We start from the raw sequence: 16,571 nt of genomic DNA, 5'->3' as shown, positions 1-16,571 counted from the left end.
AGCCTGGCCCCTTTTCTTCGTCTACGAGCCTTTTGTTTCACCAGCCCCCCTTTCTGTGCGGATTGCCAGCCCCAAGCAGCTGGCCATGGCAGGAACACCTTTTCTTTTGCACTCGCACACGCGCTGTCCCTACCGCGCACCCTGGGGCTCTTGTTGCCCACATCAGTGTGGCAGCGACAGAGGAATAAGTGCGGGGTGTGGAGACAGGAGGGAACATCATCCTCGCGTGTCCCTCCCTGCCAGCTGCGGGAAGGAGGAGATGGCTCAGAGGAGGCCATCTCCCTCCATACAATCACTGCTAGGATGGAACCTCTGCTCCTGGGAGAGGAAGAGTCAAGCCACAGCCTCCCTTGCTGTTTTCCCTTCAGCATCCTACCTCTCCTCAGCAGTTGTCCCCTTCTGGTCACTGGAGCAGCTTACATGTGGCTTGCCCTGAATAAGACATCTACATTAATTTGTTCCTCTTTAATTAAAAGTTCTTCTGTGAAACAATTTATAAGAACTTCTTTGCTAAGGGAAAGAAACCAGTGTATTGTGTAAACACACATTTACAAAGACAAACATGCTCTCTCCAAATGAATTTTGTTCCCCAAAAAAGCCCCTATGGAAGGCAAAACAGAGAGAATGGTAAAGGATTCGCTGAAGAAGAACTGAAGTTCATTTTAAATCAGTGTACCATGTACAAATGCCATCTTACAAATAGGATTATTTAATTTAAACCTTAGATCTGTCAAGTTCCATTACTTCAAATGGAGCTTGTCGTTTCTTGACTTCATTATAAATCAGGATTATATTACGATTTATGTTAGGTAAAGTCACTGTTTCGATAGGAGGCTGTGAAAAAAAATTACACAGCAGTCAGTAAATAGAGCAAAGTCATTGCACTGCTCTTGAAAGGCAAAAAGTCATCTTGCTAAATGAGGGTCTGAGCTGTCCTGTACCAAGACTGTTCCTAATAAATAAAAGACCTCTGGGAAAAGTGCTGAGCATACGCTGGATCTATTTTCAGCTTGCATCAGCAGCTGCTGCCCCTGGGATCGCATCTTTGCTCATACCCTACACCATATGTAATCACTCCAGTGCTGCAACCAGTAAGATAATGAAAGAGCATGGCATAAATCTATACTTGAGTGGAATGCTAAATGAGAAAAATAATACAAAAAAGGGGGAAATAAACCACATTTTCAAGTCATTACGAAGAAAGACTTTGACATATGAAGTGTTGCAACCATTAATAGCACTTATCATATAGAGTGGAGACAAAGAGACAAATTAATCAAACTGACAGAACTGGGACATTTTATGCTAATGCAGGCTCCTGGGTTTTCGTTTGTATTCCTCTGTGTCTGGAAAACTGATACCATTACAGGGCAGGAAATTGCATGAATAACATGCAACAGATCATAAAAATTCACACACCAAGTGCAGAAACACTGCCAAAAGCACTGTAAAAACAAGGCTAGAGACCTCAACGGAGGAACTACCAACAGCTAATGAATGCAAATAAGTACAGGAATATTTCCCATCCATGCATAACAATGAGACATAGGCTGTGACTCCGCAGTCTCCAATACCGTAGGAAAAATAAAGCCTGGGAGCGAACACACAGATAGCTGGGGGGAGCTGCTGGCCAAGCCAGGGTCTGAATTTGTTTGCAGTATTGCAGCCAGCAGTTTAAAGCCACTGGGGAACTGGCATAGCCAAGTGCCGCCTCTGTCTAAATGTACCGCTATGTTAGATTTAATGTTTCAGGTAGAAGAGAGAGAGGGAGGAGGATGAAAGAGGAAACAAAACAGCACATAGTCACACAAAGCAAAAATCCCCTCAACCCTGTGCAAATCGCCAGCCCGCAGTAAAAACCCTCGCAGATAAAGACAACTTAAACATCATTCATTCGGGAAATACAAAACATGCTTGCTGTCCAAAGCCACAGCCGTGTTTTAAGAGGCAGGAAATGGCAAGAACTACAGGAATGCTGGGCAGGGCACGGTGTAATGCAAGATCTTGCCAAGGTTACTCCACTTGCTGTAAAGGCTTCTCAAGGACCTTTAAAAAACCTTGCAAAACAGAGCACTGGTGAAATGCAGAGAGCTCATCAGCCATATAAACACTAAATGACAAGTACATTCACTCAATGGGCAGCCATGGCATTTCTCATTGCTCCCCGTTTCTTACAAAAGTGATGCTTCTCCCTTGTATGGAAGCTACCATACAAACTAAGGTGAGGACTAACTCTAGGGGGTAAAAGGAGTAGAACTGATACCTTTCGGAGCTGCATCATTTCCAGCACTGCTCTCACCTTCCCCAGAATAGAATGATACACACAGCTGATAGGATTGAGCAAGAGCATTTATGTACCAGTACTACATGCATAAAGAGGCTGAGGAAATGCCAGTCTGCTCATGGTAGCTGCTATGCTGAAGAGCAAGCAGAGTTCAAGTCCTTCCCGCATTTGGTGCTGGAGGACCCTCTGTTCAAAGTGGCAAGACAGAAGCTGTTTTACCCCAGCAGAGATGGGCACAGGGAGCACACAATACAGAGCCCAGCTCTCCATCCACTCTCCAGCAGACCACTGTGGAGGTTTTACAGAGTTTTGGCATGTGAAGAGAGTTTATCTCCAAACCTCAAAATCCCTTTCTGTTCCTTCAGTCACTACTAGAGTCTCAACAGGGTGCTTGGCATAGTACCAAAAAATGGCACGCACACACAAAAGCAAGTTGGTCCAAAAGCTTTCCAAAGACAATGATGGTGTAATCTTTTTTCTAAGGGGAGAAATGAGAAACAGGCCTTCATTAACTCCTGTACATATACATCCATCCAACATATAGACAAGGGTCGAAAGCTGCAAATGGAATGACTTTCTGTCTTCCTTCAAATAATAAAAAAAAAAGTTAGCACAGACAAGTAACAAAAAGGCCTCATAAAAACCTCGGCTTTAAGAAATTTTAATATTGAGAGGGAAATAATTTGTTCAAACAGCTATAATGATGTTGATTTCTTCCACTCTTCACAATAGCAACAACGCCTTAGAAGTCTCAAGAACACATATAACACCTGACCCTTTCTTTTCCTCTACTTGCAATCGCAGCAGTTTGGGAAAATAAAAGCATAGTTAGTGAAACACCCATTCCTGGAAGAGAATATTTAGAAAGGTCTTTACTACCCCCTTACCATTCAACCAAGAGGTAGCAAGCACAATGACAAGAAATGACCACGAATTCTCAGACTCCTTTAGCTATGCAATTCCTCTTCAGAAAACCAGTTACAGAACCAGACTGTAACCGCACCAAATAATTCAGAGTCAAACTGTATCTGAGAACTAAGCTGAGAGTTCAAGAGCAGATGATGCAAACAGTCTGGGCCCCTGAGGCTGGGATTGACTTGAAACCCTCCAAGCTTCCTGTGAAGAGCAGTTTACAGTGTGCAGTGCCCGTCTGCTCTACAGAGCCGCTTGGAGGAGGTCCAGCACAGCCACCCTGAGAGTGGCTCCCGCTAGGGTCACCTCGGCTGCACACCACCACCTGAAGACAGAGGCCAGAATGTGAGCAAATGCTTGTCTTTAACAATTTACCTATCTATGCTCTCTCAAGTGAGGTTTCCAACTGGAAAGTTCATGCATAATAGTGAAATAAACCCCGTGAGAGAAGGATTAGGCTCATCTTTGAAAAGGAAGCAAAACTAAACCAAGCCTGAGATTGCTCTTACTGGGTGTTTTTCCTCAGCCCTCCAACTACAAGATACATTGAAGACAGGGAAAGAAGAAAAGGAGTTATTGATTTAAAGGCTTCTGCCACTACTGAAAGCAACTCTTTTTGCTTTTTGAATGCTATGATGCCTTTGTAAATGTGAAAAAGTTTCTTCGTAGAATGCCCCAATGCCTATTTATGTCATGGACACCTCTCAATTCTTCACTTCCTTAGACAATGGTAGAGGTATTATTTGTCTTCAATGGCTACTGCTAATATAAACTGGGCAAAAATGACAAGGAGAGATGGCTCTTACAAAAGACAGGCAACTCTCTATTTTTTGTGCCTTGCATTTGATGAATTAATTCAGACATTTAAAACATAGCCTTGGTTTGATGTGCCCAGTCTCGTGAAAACTAACAAATTGAAGGAAGAGACAGAAACTGATCGACTTGGCTTTATGTCCAGACAAAAACACTATATGCAGAAAGCCATCCATGGGGGAACATGGAAATCTGCAGTCAGATAAAAATAAGGCTAAAAAATAGTTCAGTTCAACAGGCAGATGGAATGGCAGGAGACCCATCCACCACAAGCCCAGCTTTTTCCCATTCCGGAAGCAGAAATGAGCACTGGTCCTCTGTGGAAAGCAGAAGGGAAGTTGTCAGGATTTGTCTTTCCCAGCTTTTTCCTGTCTTGAAAGGTTACTGGCTCCAACCCTGTCCTTTGAAAGAAACAGGAAATAACTTCAGCTTATTTTGTTTTTACTTGACCAAGAATCTTCTGACAGGGAAATTTTCTCTGAAGGCAGCCTGTGTATCTGGAGAGAGAGGTGGCTAGGTATGTTGTACTACTGCTGTGTGGCCAGAGATGGAAAGACATTTTGCTTTCAGAGTTGTTTAAGGCTTGTTTCTTACTAACTGCAGGCCCTTGAAAGGGAGGACCATAGGTCTGAATTTCAAAGGTATGCAAAAACCCAACACATTTCCCACAAGCAAAAGCTTTACACCAACAAAAACAACCTCAGCCTCCTAGCTGACAGTCTGACGAAAATCCCAGACCACTTCATCAAAAGCACTTTTTCTTGAAACTGAGAACTGTACTGGTAAACATTGCATGGGCAATTTTTTTCTTTAAATCTTCTTTTTTTACCTTGAAACACTACCACAGACTGCATCCCCACCCACTCTGGGAACATAAAGTAAGAGGTCTATACACAGACCAGGGAATTTGGTCCTATCACATTTCAAAGCAAGCAAACTTCAAGTAAAGTATTATGAAGTGTTTGATGGACTGGATGCCCACAACTCTTTAAACTATTAGCATTGTTCAGGTCCACTTCTGAGTCAATCCATTTATTTGGATGGTCTCCCTTCTATTTTACCACCCCAACGAACTCCCCTCAGCCCTGGTCTTGGGAATTACATCTGACATCACAGGAACAGAAGGAAGCACTGAGAATACAACACTGCCACTGAATCCATCCTAGGTCACACCCGCCAAATCTCTCTGCATTTCTTACAGTAAGTCTGTTCACTGCCATATCTCTAAAGTGTTGTTCTGAAATGATGAGCAGCTGCTCTTGGGAGCGATGTGGAGCACATGCTTTACTAAACCCAAATATATATTCAACTAAATATGGTTGCTTCAACACCAAAACAAAGGTGTCCGGTTTTTGGGGACTTGAAAACCCATAGCTCCCATCTGCCAAGACTGATTAGCTCTCAGTGGAAGAGATCAAGTCTTGCTAGGTACCTACCTGCCTATTGTTTGGGATAGAGATGGGACGTCCAAAAGCTACAATAATGTAGGAAGAAGTTTTTAAATCTTGCTCTCAGTATCAAGATTTTTTTTTTTTTTTTAATTAAGACTTTCTTTTTTGAACCTGGGTCTGCAACAGCTTGGTCACTTAGGCAAAAATTCCTACATAATCATCCTCAAAGTGTCCCTGTCTCCTGGTAAGAAACTGGAAGTCTTCGTAGCATTTCACTGACTCTTTCTGATCTGTTCCATGCCTCCAAGTCTACTTTCCTCTTGCATGTGGTAGTCACAGTAGCTCTTATCGATGGCAGTGCACAGGATCTCAGGGCTGATGCATGAAGAATGGGCAGATGATGCAGGGTAGAGCCTGTCTGTCACCCAGGACCAACCAGCCAGATGCGGCAGCGACTGGCTCCATCCTAACCCATTCATCTTGAGAAATGTTTCAACTAGTCTGAAAATCCCCTCAATGCCTCCTGCATTTTTAAAAGATACAGAAGGGAGAAAATAAGATCAAAACCCTGGCTGAGGAGGGACACACTGGAAGCTCTGGGTTCAGATACATAGGCTGCTCTGAGACCAGCAGCTGTGCCAGCTGTGGGACAGTCTGTTCACCTCTGTGTGAGGTAAGGTGAACCAGAGAGTTTAGAGAGAGGTAAACATAGCTGAGTGGTTCTCACAAGGTGATTTAATCATCACTGACCTGATGCACAGACCTGTGCTGCAATTCCCATCCGACGCATCAGCTTCCACCCCAGCATTCGCAGGGAGGTGACGACAGTATTTTATCTGTTCACAAAAATCTACTGCTGAAGGTTTCATGTTACCATTATTTAACTTCAGAGCTGACACCTCTCAATTCCAGCTGTTTGGTGACACGTTGTTTATGTATCGGTTTTACTGAAAATACGAGTACTGTGATTCTCTGCTGTTCTCGGCTCAGATACGGCTATTTTAACCGTGGATTCCCTAGGCTACTAGCAGCCCCTGGGTCGTGGCAAGAAATTCCCAGTGCCATTTCTACTATGAATTAACCTTCTCTTCTCCACAAAGTCTTCTAAAGCCTCCACCACTGGCTCTTAAGTGATTCAAAAGATGCATTGTGACAACTTTAAGGGGAAAAAAAACAAATCCCAAAATACAAACCAAAAATAATAATAATAAAAATTACTATTTCTGTGTGCAGGAAACAGACAGTTACACTTAACTGCACACTCTGATGCCATCTGCTCTTACAAGGTCAGATTAAGCAAAGTGAAGGACAGAAAGGTTTACTAGCAAATCTGATCTATGTTATCTTAGGATCAAAAATTCCACTCAACTACATCTGTAATGAGCACCAAACTTCTTCAAAGGGTGTCTAAAGCTTGTCCCTCTCCAAGCCCATTTGCCTTACAGGTATGACACAGTGTGCAGTCGTACACATCACTGAGCAGTTTGTTACTAGAAAACACACGCCAAATCTTTCAGTTGATTTTAATCTGGCTTCAAAACAACTGCCAGTGGCTCTCATATCTTTCCCCAGTAAATTAAAACACCCTTCCTAGTGATATGCCTGATACTTTCTTTTCATTTAAGTCTTTAAACAGCCACCCAAGCCTCCTCTCAAGCTCTTTCAGAGAAATTAAATCTCATTTTTAAAACAAACCAAGCCTGGGCTAGATGAATCTGTAGTTTGACCAAGTACAGCTGCTCCTATTTATTTATTTTATTGAGGTAAATAAAGTGCCCAAGGACACAACTTTTAGTAGTGTTAGACTGCACTGGGACTCCAAGGTGTTTGCTGACAGTCTCCCATCAAAGTGGGACAGATGAAAATTCAGCGCTGCACAAAAGTCCTGGAATACACCAGCCGGTTCTCCCTCCAGAGCCTGCATCAAACATGTAACAGAAAGCGTGGCTACTCGTTCCTCTAAAAAACCCAACAGCCTGCCTGTAAAATTTACAAAGAGCATCTAATTCACAAATTTTAGTATGATTCACTTGCCTTCTGCTCACCTAAACCTGTATTTCACTTCTAAATTGAACTACACCTCCTAGCCTTAATGTTTGTTGACTGCTGCAATGCATCATTTGAATACATGCCATATTCCAGGCTGTAACATGCTCAATTTCACTGGTAGCTGAGAAAAACAGTCAGTCTGACATTATTCACTGGGGAATCCCTGTCAGAAAGTGCTGTACAGAAATAAAACCTTATCTTCTTTGGGTCTTGGGAACGCTAACAAAACAAAACTTGGTACTGGGATCAAAAAGTACCTTACAGGTTGTGGTCTCTGATGTGGTGAAGCTAAGGGGTGTCTTATCTGGGCCTTATCTGTATGTTTATTCAAATGGCAAATGCTCAGCCTGTATTTCTGGACTCTTAAAAGAGCAGATACTTAGTCTGCCAGCAATAAAAAAAAATTCAAAGCTTTTTTTAAAGGGAGAAAAAGCAATGGGAAGAGAATCAAAGGTAGAGGGGGAGGAGAGGAGGAGATCTTTCAGTCTGCAGAGTCAAGAGTGCTCACAGTGTTGAGGGGCAGTCATGGCTCAGCCACCTCGTTTTCATTCATACCCACATATATATTTGAATACTGCAAAAAATAAAATAAAATCCCAAATTAAAAAAAAAAAAAAAGCTCTCCTCTTACACATGCCTATTGCTTCTACTCGTGTCCTCAGCACAGTCTACCTCTAGGACTTACTTTTCAGGACATCTTTTACATTTTAGATTACGTTTGTCATGTTTGAGTGAGAAAGTTTCCACACTGCAAACTGCCTTTTCAATAGCAAGTGCAATCACAGTCAATCAGCCCAATTCAGCAATAGCAGCAGGCAGGAGTCTAACAAAGGCAAGGAAATTGAGGCCACTTATCGCAGTGGTGAATTTCATTCTGCGTATTCATCTCCATATCCCCTTCCACAGTACATTTTTGTATGCTTACTCGAATAAACAAATAAATAGCACAACTATTTATTTGTGCTAAGGGAGAGTAAAGGAGTTATTGCAAGATTTTCTCCCCTTCACATGCATGTATGCATGGCTTTTATTTTGCTTGTTTAAGCCCAGCTCTCCCCACAAAACAATAGAGATGTATTTCACTTTTCCCTGCTGAAAAAGAGAATTATCAATAGCGAGACAGCCCTCATCAGAAAATAATGGAAAGTTACACTATGTGGAATGAAAAGTATGTGTCCAGTTTCCTCATCATACTTGAGGCATGAAAAATCAGGCAGTGCCAAAAGCTTTTGTAGTGAGACACGGATGGAATTTCATATCACATCTTGATTGTCTAATTTATGTTTTATTGTTCACCTGCTAGGAAAAAAGTGTCATTTGTACCTTCTACTGTGCTACATAAGCAACACACATAAAGCAATGTGCATTTCGGTCTCATGGTTTCTCCTGAATTAGTGCTGTGTCACTAAGACCTCAAAAAGTATCCAAATGTTCATTTTTACTCTCACTACAGATCCGCAACCTCCGGTCATCCTTCCTTGCGGTCAGTGTCAGCACTGTGAATCAGCACAGAATCATAGAATGGTTTGGGTTGGAAGGGACCTTAAAGATCATCTAGTTCCAATCCCCCTGCCATCAGCAGGGACACCTTCCACTAGACCAGGTTGCTCAAAGCCTCACCCAGCCTGGCCTTAAACACTTCCAGGGAGGGGGCATCCACAACTTCCTTGGGCAACCTGTTCCAGTGTCTGACCACCCTCACAGTGAAAAACTTCTTCCTAATATCTAATCTAAACCTGCCCTCTTTCAGCTTAAACCCATTTCTCCTTGTTCTGTCATTAACTGCCCTTATGAAAAGTCCCTCCCCAGCTTTCTGGTAGGTCCCTTCAGGTACTGGAAGCCGCTATAAGATCTCCCTGGAGCCTTCTCTTTTCCAGGCTGAACAGCCCCAACTCTTTCAGCCTGTCTTCATAGGAGAGGTGAAAAAATATAATATAAGCATGAAAAATAACACATTCCCTAGGAGTGTTAGGATCTAGGCAACCAAAGACCCAGCTTCCACCCATACGGACTCAGTGAAGCAGCATCACCGAGGTGAGGTTGAAACGTGAATGAGTTTGAAGCCTGAGTTTATTTGAAGCCTGATGGATGCAACCTCTTGGCACTACAAAAAACTCTGTGGATGAAGCAGGTACTGGCTTTTAGGAAGGCATTCAGGTCACTGCCACCTCCTGAGCCAAAGCAGAATTAATTCTGGCCAGTGTTGTGAGAAACATCAATGGCTGACACAGTTATGTAAAAAGAAAACCACACTAATGCTTCCTGTTCTCTAAGAACTAACCTTAGCTACTCCTACTACATCTCTGGTGGTGGTGGTGGTGGGGAGGGGAGAAAAAAGGTCTTTTGTTGTTCCCTACTGTGTAGTAACATCCCTCCAGCTGGGAAACAAACTTCCAAGCAGACATTTTCTTCTTGCCCTCTTGCTCCTACTTCCCACATTTATCACCTCTTCCACTCCAAGCACCCGTACAGAGCTCTCCCAGCTCAGTCGCTGCATTCCTTACAGACATCATATTCATACATATACACACTACACAGAATGGAAAGAGACAAAGTAAGAGAATATAATTTATTTTTAGAGAGATAAAAAGGAATAGTAATTGCCTTTAGCCAGCAGGGTATGTAATAGTTGACCTCCTGCCTCCTGCCTTTGATTTTCTCCTCATCGCAATCATCTTTTGTTGGCTAATTCCCAGCACTTTTCCCTCAGGCTGGTGGGTTGGCATGGATGGTTAGCAGCTGCCAGTATTTCTCCTCCCTGTCAGCTATGAGATACGCTAATGTTAGATGCCTGGCTCGGTCCCACCCAGGGTGCCACATGCCTTTGCTTTCCAACATACTCAGCTTTTGCCAGCCTTGAACCCGAATTGAGCTCCCGTCCTGCTTTTCTCTTTGCAAAGATTAACCGGGTGAGGGAGTTAACCTACGTCAACTGAAGAAGCAGATGACAGATTTCACAGGGCTAGACCTCGTGGGGAAACGGCAGGTTTTGCAGCAGTAAAGCAGTCAGAATGCAGAGAAATTCAGCCCATGCTGTGTGCTAAGATCTACTTTGAACATCATTCTCCTAATAGTAAAGAGCTGGGTGGATAAACTAACAAAAAAGGACCCCAAGAACATCCCACCCCCTCTTCCTAAAAGAGATGCTGCTTCTCTTTGTCCCTTGGAAGATTTGTAAACCACAGATAACTCTGTTTAATCCTTTTGAAGGCAAGGTTTCCAGCAAATAGTTCACTACACAAAAAAAAGTCACCAGTAGCCACTCTGAAACAGATTTAAGGAATTTGAGGGTTACAGGTAAAACTAACTAGTCTGCTTAAGAAGCAAGCTGGTTTTATAACAGAAAGGTTTTATAACAGAATTAGACTAGTGCTACAGAAAGCTAGGTCTACTGCTTCACATCACCTGCATTTAACTTCACCAGAGAGAACGGCATTTGGTGTTCTCATGGCTGGAATGACCAGATGAAGTTCTTTTTAAATGTACACCCCAAAGTGGAAAAAAAACCCCAAAAACAAGCAAGGTTGAGAATCTCATTTGTAAGCTGTAGGACACTCATGCAGCTGAGGGTTTTTATTTGCTGTTGCTGTTTCTGTCTTTTCATAATTTAACTGCAGCCTCAGCTTTCAGAAAACAAGGTGAATAAGGTGTTTGCACAGACGATGCTCCTCTGTCCCACCCCCAGCTTTCAGCTTGCCCATACAGACTCACTGGGCACTTCTATTAGCAAAGCCAGGCAGGTAATAACAGCGAATAAAAAGCCAGTTCGATGAAGCACTGGCTCCTTTTCAAGTAAAGCAGAGTACCACTACAGCATGAATGACTCAATCATCTACTCGAGAGCTATTACTTGCAGTGATGAAGCAATGTTAATTGGATAATGGCCTGCTGCCAGCTAATATTGGCATGACCTACAATACCCCTGGCTGACAGCCGTGTCTCTCTCTCTATCACACCTTTTTTTGTAATCTGGATGGGAAGTGGAAACCATTAAAAAGCCTTATAAGTGCCATTTAACTTCTTATCATGAATTAAAAGCTTAATTAAGTGCCTTGTTAAAGGAAGGAAGACCAGTTTTCATGATTAAATAAAACAAAACAACAGTTAGGGGTATGAAATGAATGAGTAAATTTACAGCTTAAAACTCGTATCTTGGAAAATACTAATGCTGGGTTGCATTTAACAGTAGCTGCTAGAGGAAAATGGCACAATTGCTGAAAAAAACACAACCCCTATGTGAAAAGCAGGCAACGTTCTAGGTACCAAAAACTGCAAATGAAGAGAAAAGCGTAGAAGTTAAGAGCTGTCAGGGTCCTTTTATTAGCTGTAGGCAGCTGACACACTCCATCCCTCTAACTCTGCTCTGAGGGCTGATAGTTCACGCACCACGGCCACATCTCAGCCCTTGTTATTACGTGGCTGTTTTCCCAAGCGCTTATCTACACACTAAAATACGCTGCTTTAACAAAAAGTGTAGTATGAAATCAAACTACTGAGGCTAGCACCACAGGGTTTATGGAAACTCTTCAATCAGTGCAGAATTAGCTCCATACTGACTTAGCTGATTAGGGAAAGGTTTGAACTGAGGCACGTTATGTCACGCTTGAACTGACCTGAAATGTCTAACACAACGTTTTGCAGCGGTTTAAAACCCTGTAAGTTCAACCAGTCCCAATTCTGTGTGTGCACAATGTCTCCCTACTGAAATGACTGGCATATCATAAAGACCGCTCTCACTTGTAATTGGATATAAACAAGAAATAATGTAAAAAAACATCTGTTCACTGTTTAGCTAGACAACAGTTAACAATGTCTGGATGCCAGATTAACAAACAGATTCTAACATGCTATGAAGGGAAAAAAATAATTCTGCAATTCAGACTTCAGAGGCAGATTTACTGCTTTGAATAATAAAAAATAAGTTCTTTTGTTTTGATGTTAAGCTCCCTCACACCAACATTACATGAGTGTAAAAGCTTTCTATATAAAGCTTTATCCAGCTCCAACATAAAACCTTTGAGAAATAATAATGCCCTTTCTCCACAATTGCATACTTTATCCATTTTCAAACCACGACAGAATTTAAAATGCAATGCTTGCATGGTTGACTTAAAAATATCTTTGTTAATTTAGGAGTGATCGTCACCTTCGGAAAAGTTTTGAACTGTGAAGACTATATTTAAAAACTATTTTCAATCTCTGTTTTTTTCTGTAACAACTATATGCCCACAGAAATTGTCTTTAAGCCTGAAAAAAGAATTGGCTCAGGACATTAACTTTCAACTTTTGTTTGAAATTTTTCCACTGGATGAATAACCCCCTACATGACAAATTAAGTCAGTTTTTACAGATACCTTTAGAAATAACTCCTGGGCTGCCAGAGCTCTGCAGAACATGGGCTAGAAACAATAGCCTTGAGAAAAGCCATTAGCTTGTGAACTAAAAAAGACCCTGCTAACTTCTTTTAACGCAATATAACTAAGATGTTTTTTCCCCGGCTCTATCAGCTCTTAAAACCAGGAGTGTTTCAGTTCCTTTTGTGGGGAGCTCCGACACTGTGCTTTGTTGGAGGCACTTCCCATATCTGAAGCAGAGCAACATCAGAAGTAGAGACGTGCACCTTGACCAAGGAGTAGACAAGAAATAACAAAGGGCATCAGGCAGGTCTCTTTACCCCAAGTGACTACCATTTGTGTGGAAGTTATTTAACTGACCACCTCACATAATAGCTATTCAAATAAAGTAGCCACTGAACAAATTAGATTCAAAGAACAGCAATTAATTTGCACATGGAAAATATCTGTACAAGCAGCCACTGGTAACTGAGGTTATCTTGTAGGGCAGGCCAGGAGAGTTCTTTTCCAGGGTGAGAAAGCTGAAGCCCTAGCACTCTGCAACTGATCGAAGCACGTGGCAAAATAACAGTGGTGGTCTTAGGTGGAGCATGACAATTTCAGAGTACTGGAAAAAACCTCAAGAACTAGATTCACTGTGTCTGCAAACCCATGGACTTCACTGGAGCTGCAACAGCTGCCAATGTAACCCTAAGTTACGAAAACTTTTTAGTCTTTCATTGAATTGTATTTTAAAACGTAAAACCTCAATACTTCATTTATCCAAAGGAGATTCATTAAAATAAATATCATTTATGGTTTGATAAGAGGATTTTTTTTACACATTATCTCATGTAAAACACATAGTAAGACAAACTTTTGTGTTTTAAATCTTCAGTGTCATATGAACATCGGACTGGGTCACCAAATGCAGACACATCATGATCCCTCCACCACCCTGCTCCTCCCACTGGTCTGTGGCTCAGCATCTCACTGCTGCTGTGTTTAAAAATCTGCTAATTTCCTATCTACCTTTACTAAAAGCCAGTGGAAACCCATCGATGCTTGTGCAAATGTTGTCTTTTAATATTAAAGATAAACTTTTATCAGCCGTTTCATCTTCTCTGCCTACACAGAGCTGTAGCACATTGCAGTTGTCACACCAGCAGGATGAACCTGCCAGGGTCTTGTCTTCTCCTCCTTTAGGCCAGGCTCCTTCTTCTGAACATCTCAGTCACTCTTGTATATGTTTATTTGAATTTCAATTAGTTTTCTTTATCTAACTTGACCTGAATCAGACACGGAGGTCTCACTAAGGCTTTGTCAAAGAGCACTGATACTCTCCTGTCTCTTCCTACCTGTGCACCCCTGGGCATGTTTTGTCACCTCCATGCTCCCACCCTTGCTCTGCGGTGTGAAAGCTGTGCGACACTGACCAAAACTCAGTTCTTCCACTGGAAATTATTAGTGGACGCTGCAGAATCATAGTGTGCATCCTCATACGTTCTCTGCAATATCTCTAAACTCCTATGCAAAATGTCTCGGTTGAAATTTCTTCATGAGTAATATTCAGTGTCAAGACTCCTGAAGTCCCACCCAGTGACCTACTTCTTCTAATGCTCTCCAGCTTGTGCCATGACAACATCATGATGTCACTCAAGTCTCTGGAGAGCTAAACCAGGGGGGGAAAAATGGTGTGTGATACTTTGGGACCTGTCATCATTTAAAAACACACCATTCTTCTTCATGGGCATTAAGCAAATGATGGTGATAACCCCTCTGTATGCCAGAGTACCTTCCCACTGGGTGACTGCCATCCTGTGCCTTGGCATCACTGCCCCTGATTCCGCCCGCCCCAGCCGGAGATGCCAGGCAGGCAGTGCCGAGGCGGCGGCTCACGGCAGCCCTGGCCAGCAGACACACGTCTCCCCTCCGTGGGCAGCAAAGCCACCGGCAGGCCCTACGGTAGCTGTGCTGTCACGGCCGTATGGCTGTGAGGAAATTACAGTGGGGGTGGAAGCCAGCCAGTAAGATTTTGTGGTAAAATAAAGTAAACTTTCCAGTGAGGTATGTATTTTCTACGTCCCTTGGTTTCCTGCTGTGGGAGCTATGCTGCATGAGAAAAACCCTGCTTTTTGACAGACAGTGTTCATGGTTTCTTGGTGGAAAACACACAGCTCGAAGCAGTTAAATCCCAAACTCGTCATGAGGGGAGGCGAGAGGAAGCAAGATTGAATGAGGTGCAGGGGAGAGGAAAGAGGAAGACGAGGATATGAGCTGCTGGAAAAGGGTGCACAGCTACAAGACTCCCAACAACGTGACAGCTCAAATGATTTTTCAACAATAACCTGCCATCTAGCAGCCACATCACCCCTTTCAAATTTCCTGCCTGGAAGAGCAGAAGAATATCAGGGTCCTGATACCGCCCTGAATGAAGCTACGGTAATTAAGCGTTTGGGTACAACTCCCTTGGCTGCAGAGACAAAGGCAAGCAGAAGCATCTTAAAGCTTTGCCACCATAACCGTTAGGAGTTACCACTGGTGAGGAAGGCTAGGGTGAACATGTTCATCCTTCAGTGATTTGCAACCCACCCAAACACGAAAACCACATACACAGCCGTGCCGGGGCACGCACCGACACCTGCGCCGACTCCCCTTGGCCACCTTAGCAGACTGTGGAGGTGTTCCTCACCACATGGGATGGAGGGGGCTTGTATTTACAGTGGGTGAATGGTGACATACTGTACCTCTTCTGGTAGGCTGACAACCAGGTCATTTTCCGTCTGTCCTACCAAGGCCTGCAAGAAGTACTCGCTGCAGGCAGCCAGCACCGCCCGGTGGGCGCGGATCTCTTTCCCCCCCACGATCAGAGTCACGTCACAGAGAATGTCCTGCTTCCGCTGGTCATTTAAGCAGAGGAGAATATTGGTACAGTGCACCGTTGACTCATACACATACATGGGGGAGTCAGTCTTCTCATCCACAGACATGCCGTTCACACCCTGCAGAGGAGAAGGGAGGAAGAAAACACAAACAAGGTGGTGATGAGCGATGCAGACGCTGGGCGAACATGGTGCGGTGGGATGCTGCCTGATTTCTGGATACCTGGGGACCAGGGCCAAGCAGCCCAGTAATTCTTAAATCTCAGCAAGTCACTTGGGAAAGATATTGGGAAGGGTGTTTGTTGCCGCTGGCTTTCACTCTTCTGTGCTTTGATCACCTACTCTCCCCTCAACTTGCCCCCTCAAAACCAAAATAGGGTTTAGATGGACTGCAAAGTGTTTTCCTTCAACCACCTACTCTGAATCTACTATTTTTTATTTAGTAGAGGCAATAAGATGGGGACATGGGAAATTTTAGAAGATTTTATCAAAAAAAGCAAGAGTGACTGTTGGGTGTTCTAATAGTGAAAAAAAGGACTTTGTGCTTGCTTCTGTTATTTTCTGATTAAGGGAAAAAAAACCCTCAAAACCCCAGCCTATTCTCCAGCAGACAGGCAACACTGCACATTTACACTGAAGATCTCAGCTCAAGTGAAAAGCAAGGTGGAACTGTACCCAGTGAAGACAAGTCACTAGCTACAGCGACTTCATTTCTCAATCAGAGTGATTTTAAGCCTTAAAGGGGAGAGAAAGATGTTTAGTGGCTTCAGAAGAAATCTGTTTCCAGGTATGGCTAAAGCAACACGCCTTCACCAGCAGTTTAACGCCATTTACAGAAAAGAGCAGTTTCTGAATTCCAGACCCACTGACCCAAGAAAATCCCTTGACCTGCGTGGAGGTCCAGCCC

General features: G+C 43.1%; 1 protein-coding gene across 1 annotated transcript in view; it reads right to left on the bottom strand.

Moving 5' to 3' along the window:
- Positions 1-15,783, bottom strand: part of BACH2 (BACH transcriptional regulator 2) — a gene marked incomplete at its 3' end in the record, with an annotated part of 30,151 nt that extends 14,368 nt beyond the window's left edge. Inside the window, exon 1 of the mRNA XM_010162490.1 lies at positions 15,530-15,783. Coding sequence (XP_010160792.1) covers positions 15,530-15,772 — 243 coding nt within the window. The remainder of the gene's footprint in view (positions 1-15,529) is intronic.
- Between the last annotated feature and the right edge of the window lie 788 nt (positions 15,784-16,571).

The sequence above is a fragment of the Antrostomus carolinensis genome, unplaced genomic scaffold, assembly GCF_000700745.2.
Source record: "Antrostomus carolinensis isolate BGI_N321 unplaced genomic scaffold, ASM70074v2 scaffold45302, whole genome shotgun sequence".
Lineage (NCBI taxonomy): Eukaryota > Metazoa > Chordata > Aves > Caprimulgiformes > Caprimulgidae > Antrostomus > Antrostomus carolinensis.
This window is presented reverse-complemented; position numbering and strand designations above follow the sequence as displayed.